We start from the raw sequence: 16,109 nt of genomic DNA, 5'->3' as shown, positions 1-16,109 counted from the left end.
TTGGGAGTACTAGGATTGGCCTGACATGCTGAGGAGGAACATAATTGAAATAAGGAGACATGAAAGAAGAGAGTATACAGGGTAAGATATTTTTTTGCATCATAAGTTACCAAGAGCTATAAGGACAAATTATTATGTCAAAGTAAAAAAATCTAGGCCCTCTGTAGTGTAGATGCAGTATTCTGAGACAGTTAATTCTAGGTCTTGTGATGAGAGGAAGTGAAATGTTCTAAAATAACCCTAGAATTAGAAAAACCACAGAGCTTGTTAAAAATGCCCATGCGCGTTTTATTAATAAAAACTAACAGTGCCAAGGTTAAACAAGTCAAACAATTATAGTCTCTTTATATTCCATAAAATATTACAGAAAAGTTTATTTGTGTTTCAATAAAAAGACTACTGTCTTAGAATAGGCAGCTGACAGTATTTGTGCAGTTAATTGTTTGTGAATAAATTTAAAAAGACTACCACCTGCCCTGAAATTCCTTTTATAAAAATGAACTATTAAAAATGATTGACAAATTTTGAGTTAAAAAACTTAAAACATTCTCTATATTTAATTTCAACTTTATAATAGATTACAGGAAGATGCTTATGAAACAAATACAAACATTTGTTTCAGTACATGTCTTTATATGATAGACTTATAAGTATGTAAACAACTATATAATAAAAAGTTTCCAAAGTCTGCCTGTAAGAAATCAGGCAAATTTTACCATAAGCAATAAATCATTCCAAACCTTCAAGACATTTTATATAGCTGCACCAACTGGCAGTAAACATTTGCCAAAAACTTCGTAATTCATATGTCCCAACATACAGTGAGAAGTATATAAACTTGATGGAATCATAATGTTAGATATAATTTAAGGGAAAATAAGTTCACAACAACATTTCTGGAATTTAACATGTAAAAAAGTAGGACGTATCTTTCTTGTTTGGTTCTTTGGACACTGCGCGATTAACAAAAAACACTACTACATTAGCACACTATCCCTCAAAAAGTGGCATAATCAAAATACACTCCAAATAAATTGCCATTCAGTGTATTCATTTTCCACAGAAGGATAGCATTTTATTTCTCAATGATGTGTCTACATTTTTTTTTTTTTTTTTTAGCAAACTTCGCAAGAACATTTGGGGCAAAATCCATTTTCCTTCAAGTAAAAAAACCCAAACAAAAAACAACCAACAAACCAAAAACCCCTAAAACAAGAGTAAATAAAGGCTCTGCATTAACACACTGGTATCAAAAACACACATCCACACCACATTTAAAAATATCCTACATAAAACAATCCTTGTTTGCTTATCAGAGGTGCAATTTCTAAACTCAGAACTGCTTACCAATATTCTCCTTGAGGGATGGGGCAAAGTAATTTGAGACACTTCTCCCTAGAACAATTTATTCCTGAAGCTTGCTGAATTTTAACAAAAAATAGTCTACAAGCAAAGGGCATCAGTCGTCATCATCGTTTTCATTAAAATCGTCATCGTCGTCATCGTCATCCCCAACATAAGAAACTGGTGTTTCAACTCTGGAGCCACTGTACTGAGATCCATTGGAACTTGTAGCCAACATCCCATCTCCACCATTGGAAAAGTCACTGAAAAAACCCAAGGAGGTCAGTTGACACTGCTTAATGATTTTTCCCAGTTTACTGTGCTCTTAAATATAATCATGCATCTATTCCATTCCTTTAATGAATATGCCGCTGCTATTTTATAAACTGTCTTTAATATATATCTAAGTCATTTCTCAAAAGCAGAAACACTTGAAGTAATTTTGAAATGGTTCTTACTATGTTTTTTCCTTTAGGTTTAATATAAAGATTAAGTCCTTTCACAGGTGCTTCAGAAGTATCCTTTCCAGGTTTCTTCTAAAGTATATTTAGCGTTCAGGCTACATAGCTTAGTCCTTTAGTATTTTTATGTAGCACTGGAGACTTGCATCACAAGTGAATCATGTCTTTCAGAAGCACTAATCTTGAATCAAAGACTTGGAAAATTGAGAAATTAACAGCTTCTCCTTAATTCTTTGTTATTACATGGCAAATAACCATTGCTGTGTGCTGTATTTTTAACTTGAAATTGGTTTCTTGTCATTATTCTTTTCTTTTCTAGTTAAAAACCCAATCAAGGAAACAAACATATGACACCCCGCAGCCCCCCAAAACCTCCTTGGCATCTCATATTTTCCCTCTGTGAGGGTATCCCTACACTGAAAATCCATCTCCTGGATCAGCAAGTAGATTTTGAGTATCCACTTTCTTACTTGAATGTGTTCTTTTTCCATCAAAATACACACACACACACTGTAGATATGGTCTGAAATGTCTTGTTCCTACATTAACTGTATCCAGAAATATTATATTTTAATAGAGCCAGAACATTCCTGCTTCCATGATTACTTGCTACTTTGCTAATCTTTTTTATTGTTTACTTTCCCAATAGTATAATAAACTATTTAAACTTGGTCACAAACTCTTGACAAAACGTTTTTCTAAAAATCACAGAAATAGCATCTCCAACTTGAAAGACATTCATCATTAAAAAATTGCTTTCAAAAATATGTTTGTTAGTATTTTTTAAATCCAGCTAAGGGACATAATCAATCATGCACACTGTTGTTGTATGGAGCTAATTCTATGGTCTATCATCCCACAGAATTAAATTGCAGGGGCACACCCTAGAAGCTCACAACCAAAGCATATCCAGTAAGACACTTTCAAGAGTTTCTGCTGTTCTGCACACTTACTTATAGCAAGCTATAGCTGCAGACTGATGACTTACATCAGGTTCTCCATAATTATCTGCAGAACCAGTTTCAAAAGCAAAAGAAAAAAAGATATTCTTATGTCCTTGTGAACTCTGAAAGTACAAACCCAAAACCCTGTCTCCCCTCGTTTTGATAAAAACGGAACTGGATTTCTTAACCTGAGTATCCTAGTAGGACAAAGGAACTGGGATGAAGGCACTGGCAGCAGCACCTTCTGCCTTCTGCAGACTTTCTTTAGATAGCTTGCTAAATAAATATACAGCCTTTATTTGCCTTGGCAGAATTTTTTGGTACCAGAAAAGCTACACATCTTGTAGTTTCCCAGTGTCATGAATATTTATATATGTACTGTAATTAAACAAAAGTTGTCACTCCGCCTTTCCAACCTCTTAAAAAACAGAATTTGCAGGAGTTCTTCTCACCAAGTTAACGATCCACAGTCAGCCTCTGGTTTTCTACTGGCCTCTGACTAACAGGGGCCTATCCAAATTTCAAAGCCTTAAAAAAATACATGGGCTCTTTTTCATTAACATCATGCTTGTTAACACAGAAAGAACCTTAGTGAAAACAGGAGATTTTATGTACCATAAAAGTTCTGCTTCTCTATAGATATTTTGGCAGTATTCTCACTCAAGCTTCAGTTCCCTAGCACAAAATAGAGAGAATTCCCCTCATTTTTTGGGGCAGCAGTAATGAGCTGGAGCACAAACCATGCTTCTGACCATTGCTAGTCCTGCACATCCTTGAACTTAACTGATTTCCTTGCAAGTTACTACTTTTTTTTTTTTTTGCTTTGCATTCAAGTAACCCTATCATCTACAAAAAAATGATTTTTTTTTAATAAATGCTTAAAAAATGTAATTGCACTAGCCTTTTTAAGTAAGCTAGATACTGTATCTTTAGAAGGACCTCCTTCCAACTCTGACATAAGGCAGATGGGTGAGAAAAACCGCCAGAAGATTGTCTTCAGAGAACAAGAATAAAGCTGTATTTCCTTGTCTAAAGAAATCCCAGCAATACAGGATTTTTGCCTTTAAACACAAATGGCTTAAATGTCCCATAAATTAGGACTTCCTTAAAAATTTCAATGGCATAGCAATCTCCCAAATAATTTACAAGGCAGAGCCTTGCCAGTGATTCTGACATAGAACAGTCCTTGCTGTGGAAAGAGCCAAAGTAACCTAGAACTTGCCCCCTCCTCTCAAGCCTCACCTCAGCGCTCACTACAATGATGGAACAGATCCTCCTGGAAGTTATGCTGAAGCATATGGAAGGCAGGGAGGTGATTAGGGACAGCCAACATGGATTCACCAAGGGCATATTGTGTCTGACTAATCCAGTGGCCTTCTACAAGGGAGTGAATGCACCAGTGAACAAGGGAAGAACTGCAGAAGTAATCTACCTGTGCTTCTGGAAGGCCTTTGATGCAATCCCCCCAACTTTTGTACCTTTAAGTTGGAGAGATGAGTTTGACAGATGAGTGACTGGCTGGATGGCCATGACTAAACAGTTACGATCAACAGCTCAATGTCCAAATGGCAACCAGTAGTGTCCCTCAAGGGTCCATACTGGGACCAATACTATTTAATACCTTCACTAATGGGAACCAGTGGGATTGAGTGCACCTTTGGGGATGACACCAAGCTGAGTGGTGCGGTTGGTACACTTGAGGGAAGGAATGCCATCCAGAGGGACCCTGACAGGCTCATGAGGTGGGCCCATACAAACCTTGTCAAGTTCAACAAGGCCAAATGCAAGGTCCTGCAGTCCCAGCATCAGTAGACTGAGGGATGAATGTATTGAGAGGAGCCCTGTGAAGGAGGACTTGGGGATACTGGTGGATGAAAACTTGGACATGAACTGGAATGTATGCTTGCAGCCCAGAAAGCCAACCGTATCTTGGGCTGCATCAAAAGAAGTGTGGCCAGCAAATTAAGGGAGGTGATTCTGCTCCTCTACTCACGTGGGATCCCACCCACAGTATTGCATCCAGCTCTGGGGTCCGCAGTACAACACAGGCATTGATTTTCTAGAGCTGGTCCAGAGAAAGGACCATGAAAACGGTCAGAGAGCTGGAGCACATCTCCTGTGAAGCCTGGAGAAGAGTAGGCTCTGGGGAGACCTTATTGAAGCCTTTCACTACTTAAAGGGAGCTTATACGAAATATAGAGAAGGATGTTTTACCAGGGCCTGCAGTGACAGACAAAGGGCAATGGTTTTAAACAGGAAGAGGGTAGGTTTAGACTGGATATATGGAAGCAGTTTTTTATGATGAGGGTGGTGAGACACTGGAACAGGTTGCCCAGAGAAGCTGTGGATGCCCCATCACCTGAAGTGTTCAAAGTCAGGATGGACAGAGCTTTGAGCAACCCGATCTAGTGAAAGATGTCCTAGCCTGCGGCAGGAGGGGTGCACTAGGTGATCTCTGAACATCCCTTCCAACCAAAACTATTCTGAAATTCTAAAATTGCCCAGATTGGATTAGTTGTGTTACACATACAACAGAAATTTAACTAACTTTCCAGATAAGTTAAGTTTCTGGACACAACAGAAACAACTGGTAAAACTGAACAATTCTGCAGACAATTTGTTCAGCTAATCAGCTTGCTCAATTCAAATACTTTTTTAACAGTGTTAAACATTTCAATGATATCTGACTCATTTTAAAATTTAGTAGAGCTCAGAGAAGGACGGAGTTTTGATTAATGCAACAGCAAGAAACTAGCGAATAGTGACTACATAAAAAGTATCATATAGCAAGAGAAAAATAGTAGTTCAGTTCAGAAATGACATATGTCCACACAAAGTTAAATACAAGCTATGGTTTATCAATCTACCAGCTTCTAATGCTGTTTAAAACCCAAAGACCAAAACCTTTTTTTTAAGTTAGACACTAACGACCAAGGGAGAATCTTTCCCACATTGTATCTTTAGGGAGTTACCTGTTTTCTTGTCACAAACTCACAACTAAACAAAAATAATACATTCAAGATTAATACCACTCTAATCAAATTCTTTTCCGCTACAGAGGGAAAGATTTCTCTAATGACATTGGTAGGAACCACCACTACTCAAGTAAAAGCAATGTCTGAGAATAAACTTAAACACATACCCACATCACATTTTATCAAAACAGAACTCGTCTCATTAATTATTTAATCTCTAATTAAGTTTCTTTGATGATCACAGATTTTAAGAACAAATTGATAATTTTATCTCACCTGGCTGAAAATCTTGTGCCATTTGATGCAGAACCTGATGAAGATGTGACATATACACTGCTGATTGATCCCTGAGCCATTTCTGTAAAACAAACAGTATTTATTTCAAGAAGCCTTCAAAACACACTCATCTAATCCAGTGGGAATGCCTAATCCTTTTACCAGAAAAGGAGTCTTGAAACCAAAACAACTAAACATATTGATGTACTATATCCAAAACAACATAATTTAAAAAAAAAAAAAAACGAAGCTAGTGAGGCAGCAAAAGTTTAAATTACATTAAAAAATATATTTTATTTTGAAGTAAGCAAGTCAGATGTCTTCAGTATTCTTATATGATGGAAATGATAAAACTATATAAAATGAAGCCATGACCATTCTTGCACTTACTGCCTTTTGCCTTTGCAGGTGAATCAACTTAAAAATACTGTCCTGTTAAAAAGAATTACATACTGCAAAGATCTACTCGTGTGGTATAATGCAAAACATGGTTCTGCAAAGATCAACAGTCCATTCTCTATGTATCTCTATGTTACTTGTTCCCTAAGGTACATTAAAAAGCATATATTTTTGAGAACTTGTTAGAAATCTTCACCACAAAGACAGAGGCAATTAACTGATCTTAGATATTTTCATGTTTACTCCTTGAGTCCCATATTCAGAAGGAAAAGAAAACAACTCTTCTTGAAGAAACTAACCTGTCACATATGGTTCCAGAGCTTTAGGAACCAAACTTCTTGCAATTTTTAGGTCCTCTGCTGAACAGCTTCCAGATTCTAGCCCACAAGCCATTCCCATACGTTTTAGTACTTCTATATCATCATGAATTTCAAAAGTATTGTCAAAATTAAATAGATATTCAAACCTGGGGAGGAAAAAATGTCTCAGTTACCTTCAATTACTTTAACTACCTTTCCACTTTCAGGAATTGCAGCATTTCAAAAGCTTAACACATATTAAGCAATCAAATTTTTCAAGATTAATGTCTCTGATAGCAAGCGACAAACTAATCATAACTATATAAATCATTAACAAGTTTAACAGATACAGTCTTAATTAAACATTTTGCATATTTGATAATTTTTTCTTTAATCCCATTCCTCTGCCTACTGTGTAATTTTTTTCATGTTGTTAAGCTTTTCTACTAAGCTAGTAGTGCAAGGAGAAACCACTGCTACATTCAGCTTTTATTTAGAGGATGAAAAAAATAGCTTTTAGAACCAAAAGCAGAGAACAGCAGTTCTGAAAGCAAAATCCATTTTCAATTCTGTTGGCTGCATTTCCTCATGTCAAGGCCAAAGGAAAACACTACTTGGTAAAGTACGATGTAAAACTTCAGCAGAACTGCCTTACTTTGCTTCTAACATCTCTAGATTAGTAAGTCTTATGTAAGTTACTGAATATGAACACAATTATTCTATTTATTGAAAAGCTCTATAAGATTATGTTTCTATTCAACATGACTAAGTTCCACTTGTTGGAAATGCGCGTTCTCAATTTACAAAAGGCATGAATAAATTTATTTGTATTTAATTTTTAACAAATCTAGATGAACACTTTCGCATGGACATAAAACTCAGCTGTAGCAAAAGTCAGACAGAAAACTTGAACTCACTTGTCATTTGAAATACTGCAGTCAATCACTGTCTTCTTGCTGGTGTTCACAATGATAAATGGCAAATGGATGACAGAATTGGAAGGTGGTGGTCGATTTGCCTGTTGTTCTGCTTGACGGTTTCGCTGTACAAGGTTCTTGAAGGCAATTTGCTAGAAAAAGTAATAATGATAGGAAAGTAAAAATTAAACCTTTAAGATCCTGTTAACAAAAAAAAAATCCCTCGGATAAAGAGATATAGAATAGCAGCAATGGTTGCAGCAAGTAAATGCAGAAAAGGACAGAGAGTGCTCATCATATTCCTGCGTGTTAAGAAGCAAGAAGAGACACAAATTATACTATTAAAAAATACTCCACAGTAAAATTTAACTGAGAAAAAAAAAAACAAACCCACATATTCTAATAACTACATCAGGACAGTTTCTTGGACAGATCCTTGACAGAATGAAGAGATAACAATGACTGGAAAAAGTAATTGTCATATAGCATCCTACTTCCACTCTGTTTACTATTCCCTGCTAGCTACTATACTCCACAACAACAGTTCCATGATTAACTGTATTTTTGCTGAAATTATATGTTAAAAACCAGTAAACATTTGGGATTTGAATGTTTGATGCTAGGTTTCTGAACTACTCAGCTAAGATTAGTGACTTTACTCTCACATCTTATTGAAACTCCTTTTCAGAATGGAATATTCATATTTTAAAGATTAGGAACTGTAAGAACTAAAAACTCAAGTTAACTATTGAAACTCAAGTTATAAATCTTACAGTAAGCCACCAAACTACGAAAAAGTATTTTTCTGGTCATGGAATCATATGAAATAAACAGGAGTTAAAAACAAAATTCAAAGTCAACACAGATGTTTGATAAAAATCAGACAGCTGTTGAGATTGCTGTCCCACAGCTGTCTACTTTCTTTCCACATACCCTCCCTGAGATTTTCATTCCTACTGCCTAGATAATGCAACTACTATGGGATACGTTCTGGTGAACCAGCGGCAGAGTGGTTTAGAGGACAGACTATTGCTTCCTGCAATGTAATAAGGGAAATGTGGGAAGCAGCTCAGTAACTGTTTCACAGTGGTTAAGCCACTTACACAGCAGGGGCAGCAATGTCCCGCAACAGCAAGGCACAGAGCATTATGAGAGATGACCTCTACGGTCACATAATTTTATCTATGGACTCTTATCACAGAAAAACATTCTGGATACAAGACCTGAATTGGACAAGTATGAATTACAGCTGTCAGCGTAAATCCTGTTTAAACATACCTGAAAATGCAAAAGAATTCATCGTAACTCATGCAAGGTTGCTGCCCAACAGCATGGTCCCACCTCAACCACAGGGCTAAATTAAAACTGCATACGCCTTATCCTGAAATTCACCTCTAATATTCTTGGAAGCCTCCCATCCCTCACTGGGATAAAACAACAGGAATACAGATATAAGTTACCTTGCCCTATAGACAAGAGTACCTTGACTGTACCTGTAGAATGAGTTCTTGTAGTTGAGACTGTTTTTGCTTTATTCTTTCTAGCCTTCTCTGTTTCTCCACCTTAAGACAAAAAAAAGGATTGGTTAGTTTGCTGGGTTTAAGTAGTGTTTTCTATCAACATTTTCTCCCCTTAAAATAATTTCAATACCAGAGAACTGCAGGTAAGACATATAATGACAATTATTAAGGTTCTGGAGATAGTTTAGAGGTCTAACTATCAAGACTCACATCAATACTACTGATGGAAACTGTCACAAAGAGCATCATTAGAATGCTGGGGAATAAAGTACAGTGTATCAGGGAGAGGGTAAAAACATCTTTGCAAACAGAAGTTATGCCTCAAAGAATTATCCGAATTCTCTCAAGGAGGCAAAGGGCATGCAGAACAATCCACTCGATGTAGTCTACTGATATTGGACATATTGGAGAAGATCCATCAAAGATGCTTGAAGAAATTAAGCTGCTATGGAGGCCAAGGTTAAATCCTCACAGTATTAAATACATAATAAATAACAACATAGAAGATAGGAGACAAAATGGTAGTAAATAAACAGCTTCCTCAGTGGAGGAAGCTTATCAGCAGATTCGCACAATCTTCATTTACAGACTGTTATTCAAATTATAGAGGATCAGAAGAAGGGGATGAACAGCAAGGTGACAGAATCAGCTGACAATGGTGGGTTATCTGGCATAGTAAAAAGAGAGCTCGTCATGAAGTGTCTTGTAGCATTGAGTGATTATATTATCAAAATTATTTTTGGTAAACGTAATGTGGTGTGTGTGTGAGAAAATCCCATCCATGCACAAAACCTATCAGATTAGTACATCACAGCAGCCAAAAATTTGAATTATTAGGCAAGGAACAGAGAACAAAACAGAAACTATCACTACATCAGTGTATGAACCAGAACATTTACATCTTGAATTCTGTAGGTCTGGTGTTTCTTTTTCAAAAAGATCGGCAATCAGGATAATCGATGGTACAGAACAGATTCCATACAAGGGAATAATGAATAAACCGGGACTCTACAGAAAGGCAAATGAAATAATGGGGGAGAACGTGGGAGATATCTATAACACCACAAACAGCATGGAGAAAGTGAATAAGGCATGACCAAGTCACCATCTCTTCCAATCAAGGAAAAAAAAAAAAAAAAAAAAAAAAAATCAGAGGAACTATCAACTAAAATTAAAAAAATCAACTAAATCTAGTATATTCTAAACCAAACAAAAGGTATTTCATAAGAAGCTTCTAATGCACCTGAAACTAACTGCCACAAATGACTCAATATTAAAAGCAAATTTTGTACAAAGTAAAAATGTGTGGAAGAAAAGAGGGCTATTACATAGAAGGACACTACATCTGCCTCAAGTTAGGCCTGAACCACAAGTTACAGAAGAAAACTTCAGTAAATACTTTCTCTAATCTTGTATTCCTTTCTAGGTAACTGCTACTGTCAGGCGAGATACTGGATTGACAGACTGCTGGCCTGAACATCAACTTTGGTTCTTAGGTCCTTAAAGTATGTAACTAACAAGAAAATTACCAGAGTTAAAAATTCACATGAATGCAGTTTTCTGTTTGTTTTTGATGACCAAAACCCAGAAGTGTACACAGGTGAAAAAATTGCAAAAGACATGATATTAAAAAAAAACGTAATTTAGCATTAGAAAATAAGTCAAATAACCACCTCCTCCCTAAAAACTTACCACAACTCACCTGAGATATTTTCCTATTGCATACATGTAAACTCTACCACTTCCCATATCATTTCAACATATATACCTTACTAATTGCCCCAAACCCTCTCTTTTTGCATTACCAGGACATACTTTACCAAATCTAATATTCTAATTTACACATGAAGTACAAGTTTACAAACACTTAAAATACTTGATGGGGAACCCCTCAAATTCCTACGTTCCCCTATGAACTATTTTGCTCGATTTTTCAACAGTTTAAGGGTGAAGCTAAGCAGTATCAGATGGAATAGTAAAAAAAGTCTACTAGGCTTGACAATTTCACAAATCAAACATTAGTCTCACAAACTCATTAAGAAGAATCTTACTGCAAAACTCGTCCGGTAATGCCACTAACAATTTCAATGTCAACAGAACTTGCAGAAACTGGAGCTATAATACTCATGAAGCAGTAATGGGGAAGTGAGGAATCCTGCAATTTCCTCAACTAAGCTCAACACATGTTGGGATTTTTCTTATTTTCAAGACTATATTACACCGGTGGCTCAATTATTCAACGGCTAACAGAACTCTTTCCTCCTCTCATGACACCCAAGTAACAAGTTCTCACTTTGGTGACAGAAGCTATCACTGTTCCCATCATAAACAAATGTAACTTCACTGTGCATTATTACATACTAAGTTGCTATTTTACTTCAGTACTAGTATTACCCTACTGTCCTGGGTTGAGTGAGTGGTGGAGTTTTTTGGTGGCAGGGGAGGGGGCTATTGGGGCGGCCCCCTGTGAGAAGCTTCTCGAAGCTCCCCCAGCTCCACGTCAGCTCCACTTCTGTTTGGAAACCGAGCCCATCAGCTGCACCTCTGCGATAACGTATTTAAGAAGGGACGTGGTGACGTGCAGGGGGACTTGTGAGGAGGAGTTGCTGCAGCTGCATGAACACCAAGGTCAGTGGAGGAACGGAGGAAGAAAGGAGGGGGGAGGTGTGCCGGAGCAGAGACCCCCCTGTATCCTGTGGGGAGATGGCAGGGCGGCCCCCCCTGCCACCCATGGAGATCTACGGTGGAGCAGACATTGATTTACAGCCTGTTGTTCCTGCTCAGCTGATCAAGGTGCTGTGCTCGAAGAAGGCCGGGGTCTCATGGGAAAAGGCAGCCCCGCTGCTGTAATTCAGCGCTGGGAGGATTGCAGCATGCGGGGGAGTCCCACGCCGGAGCAGCTCGGGAAGGGCTGCAGCCGTGGGAGAGAATCCAGTCGGAGGAAGTTAGTGCCCCATGACGGAGCAGTGTGGGGAACGCTGCGGCCCGTGGGAGGGACTCATGTCGGAGAAAGTTTGTGGAGGACTGTCTCCTGTGAGAGGGGGACCATGATGGAGCAGGAGGAACAAGTTTCAGACATTCCCCTCACCAAAGATGAAGGAAGTGGTAGCGCTGACTGCACCCCCCATTCCCTGCCCCTGCGCCACTGGGGGAGGAGGCAGAGATATCGGGAGCAGAGCTGAGCCCGGGAAGAAGGGAGGGGTGGGGGGAAGGTGTTCTCAAGATGTGGCAATGCTTCTCACTGTCCTACTCTGTTATGTGTTGTTAGTGTCTGTAATAAATGTATGTTCTTTTTTTTCTTCCCCTAACGAGTCTGCCTTTTGCTCGTGATCATAAAGGGGAATTTTCCCCCATCCCAGTCCTATCTCGAACCCCAAGCCTGGCTCTCTGTCCCTTCTCATTGCCGGAGGGGAAGGGAGAGAGAGCTGCTGCATGGTGGTTGGCTGCAAACCAGGCCTAAACCACGACACCCTACTCTTCTTTCGGACATTATCAATCATGACATCAAACCCAGCTAAACGAGCTGCACTTTCTCTTTTGCTCCAACATTACTGACAATGCCATGCTTTGTGAGACAGATCCAAAGAGATCTACTTTTAAAATTCCTCCAGCTAACTGGTTCCTATTCAGCACACACCACTGTCATCTTCAAACCACTTCACCTTCCATACTCATGCTACTATTTATGCCCCAATTATCACTCTCTTCCCTTGACTAATAATTTTCACTTGGGATGATAAACATTTAAATAAATCTCAGACTGATTAGATACCCTGTATTTTCTTCATCTAGATAGCAACTACCGTACTAACTAAAAAATCAATGACCAGTATCAAACAAAAAACTTCATAGAATGAATCTTTTCATTTCTAAGATTTCAAATGTGGTTTTTTTGTTAGTTTGTGGGGGTTTTTGTGTGTGTGTGTGTGTGCGTGTGTTGGGTTTTTTTTCCAATTTGTCAGCTTCTACACTGATTTTTCAGTCCTGCTGAAAGGGAATTTAGACTTATTAAGAATAAATACGAAGTCACATTCTATTCTGATACAGTGAATTTACTTCAATAAACCTCGGTAACTTTATCATCCTGCAAATCTCAGGATACTAAAAAAAATCCTGCCAAAACTTATAAAAGCCCTTCAGAATAAAACATTTTACTTCTTATCCAAGACATGTAGTAAAAACACCTGACATGTTCATGTAAGACAAATGTCAGAAATAAGTAAGACCTGCAGCAACAAAGAAGCAGCAAGACATATATATACTGATCTACAGGCAACATCTATCATCACAGATGTTATTATTTGTCTGGCATCTGGAGAAAACAATCTTCCAGACTCCTGAGCACCACTACTGCAATTTTGGAAATAGACATTAATCTTTCACTTTGATTAACTTCCACTCAGAACCATTTCACGTATACTGTAGAAGTTGTGACAGAGCTGTATTTTGGACATAGAAGAATTGAAAGAATATATATATTTAAGCAATCTGGAAGTTTAAATGTGTGCTACGCAAGTACAAATAAACTGGAAGTGTCAAAAGGAACCATACTATTCTACCTTGCTATCTCAGAACATCAAATGCACGTTGTATCAAAACATATTAAAGCTGTAAACATTTACTCAAACACAAAGCCACTGTGAACTTCCTACTACATATACCTCTAAATTCTGACATTCCTGAGCCGAGTTAGTAGGTAGACCAATCCATTTGATTTCCTTCTTCTCCTTAGAGATAATGTTCATGGCCATAAGGACATTTAAGGCATCATAGACACGTCGTCTAATATTCTTCTGGTCATAAGCCTGCTGTAGACATAGTGCATTAATCAAAAACATACCTGTGACAAAAATATTTGAAAATAAATACAGTACAGTAAATGGGTAAACTCAGGTAATGTCTGAACTGTTTCATTTAACAGTAGGAAAGAAATACAAAGTCTCAAAAGAAATTTCTCTTCCCCCACTCAGTTCACATGTAATTGACCTCCCATATACTTACTGATTCATTTGGTGAAATGTGATTATCAGTGGTACTGAATTCTGCAACCAACTCGTCTGCCACCTCATTGTATGAGGTGGTTCCTTTTCTTTGTACCTTCTCACAAACCTTCATAGAGAAATGACGTAAACCCTTGCCATTCTTCTCTCCTTTTTTGTTCCGCTTCCTAAATATATGTATAATATATATTTTAAGCAGATTTGAACTTTGGAATATGTAATGTCTCTTTTTCAAATACAGGCACACTGCTGTAAAAAAAACAAGCCTTCCCTTTTCTTCTGTTTCTCACCCCTTCCCAACATTTTTTTCCTACAAATTTTTTTCCCCTACAACTTACAATAATTAACAATTCTAATATTTTGATGCTGAAACACAGTACAAATTCATTCTTTTGGCAACTCTGCTAGCTCCAGTAGCAGGTAATAAGTTAACAATAGGGATATTCCTTAAAGAAGTCAATAAAGCAAACCTTCCAATCTCCAAGATATAAAGGGATCGGGGGATAAATGTTGAAATATGAGAAGTGAATTACAGGAGATAACTTTTTTTGGCCTTTTTTTCCCCGGTCTTTTAAAAATTTAAATAGCCCATCTAGTTTGACCACAAAAAAATTAGACTGATGGAGCGTTTTCTACTAAAGTGTGATACTGACTGAACAGACGAAGTCTGATATTTTGATATTGCTTGAACTCACTAAACATTTCAGTACTACTAAAACACACAGTTATACAGTGTATGAAGTTGCTCTGAAAACTTCAAAGTTACAAGATACAGGAAGTATAACAAAGTTTTCTCCACATCTTTTAATTTAAAAGTTCCTTGTAACTTGAGGAAAAATGTAAAGTATCAGCAAAATTAGTACCAGCAATGGAACCTCTCAATTCTCTACATCTCGTTTCACTGTATAATTCCAAAGTAGAAATCTATTTATGTGTTACAAGACACGGATAATAAATTTAGTCTTAAAGCGACTACATTTAACAAGAGACCCTTAAAACCCAGCTTGCACAAGAAAAGACACCAAAAGAATGCATTATTTTTATCAAATACTATTTCCCAGTAAGGACTACATTCTTATTTCAAATGATACTTCAGGATACGTTTGTTTAATCTGAAATGTACTGTATTTTTTAAAAACTACACAATAGCAAAACAGAAACATCGAATCAAAAACTGAATCTTCAGATGAACTCCTGTGTTCTTTAGAGAGCTAAATTCTCTAAATGTAGGTAACGTGAGAATATCTGCCAGAGTTTACAGAAGATATTCTAGTTCCTGTTATGACAAAGGAGGGGAGTATTCATTCTTGTGTGATTATTCCTGATTTTAATACAATATACTTTTATGTTGAAGTGCACTTGATGGAAAAGACTGTCTCTCACACTGCTAGCCCAAAGAATAAGTACACTATCACAGTGAACATTTAGAACAAAGTTCCAAACAATTTATTAATCCTTTGTAACTTTTATTTTGCTCACCCAGCAGACCACGGCGAAGAATCTGCAGTCTGATTCTGTGATACAAAATGTGTGTTAGGTGTATGTGGACTTCCTACCAGGATAGTATTTGGCGCTGAAGGTCTCTGAGGTGTACCAATAACCTACAGTAAATATAAAATAATTTGGAGAATGATCATAAGTATTCCAAGATATTAATCTGTTGCACGATTCAAAAGATATATTTATCCAAACAGCACTAATACTTTTTTTCCTACCTACTTCTATTAGACACACTGATCTTATACATACTAGCACAAAAATCTCCAGACTACAAATTATATAGTTAGAGCACTCCCTAAGTAATGAGCACTTCTGTTTTATCCTTCTTAAATGAGCTTTTCATGCTTGCTGGATTTCTTAACACTGTTCAACACTAACTTATACAAGATCAAAACACATGTGCCCTCTCCACCCAAAGAAAAAGGGAAAAAAGGAGGGAAAAAACCCCAAACCCTACCACACTACGTATAAAGA

General features: G+C 37.3%; 1 protein-coding gene across 4 annotated transcripts in view; it reads right to left on the bottom strand.

Moving 5' to 3' along the window:
* Positions 1-264: 264 nt before the first annotated feature.
* The window catches only part of TFDP1 (transcription factor Dp-1), a 50,697-nt gene continuing 34,852 nt past the window's right edge, over positions 265-16,109 (bottom strand). For 3 of the 4 annotated variants that reach the window (XM_032997110.2, XM_032997109.2, XM_032997111.2), the window contains exons 5-12: positions 15,615-15,736; positions 14,137-14,302; positions 13,797-13,943; positions 9,109-9,177; positions 7,616-7,767; positions 6,699-6,865; positions 6,001-6,082; positions 265-1,607 (exon numbers count right to left, since the gene is read on the bottom strand). In XM_032997110.2, the coding sequence (XP_032853001.1) occupies positions 1,460-1,607; positions 6,001-6,082; positions 6,699-6,865; positions 7,616-7,767; positions 9,109-9,177; positions 13,797-13,943; positions 14,137-14,302; positions 15,615-15,736 (1,053 nt within the window). In that variant the 3' untranslated portion in view covers positions 265-1,459. The remainder of the gene's footprint in view (positions 1,608-6,000; positions 6,083-6,698; positions 6,866-7,615; positions 7,768-9,108; positions 9,178-13,796; positions 13,944-14,136; positions 14,303-15,614; positions 15,737-16,109) is intronic. The other variant, XM_032997112.2, reaches the window with a different exon arrangement.

This window comes from Tyto alba, unplaced genomic scaffold, assembly GCF_018691265.1.
Source record: "Tyto alba isolate M040663 unplaced genomic scaffold, T.alba_DEE_v4.0 Super-Scaffold_45, whole genome shotgun sequence".
NCBI classification, from domain to species: domain Eukaryota; kingdom Metazoa; phylum Chordata; class Aves; order Strigiformes; family Tytonidae; genus Tyto; species Tyto alba.
This window is presented reverse-complemented; position numbering and strand designations above follow the sequence as displayed.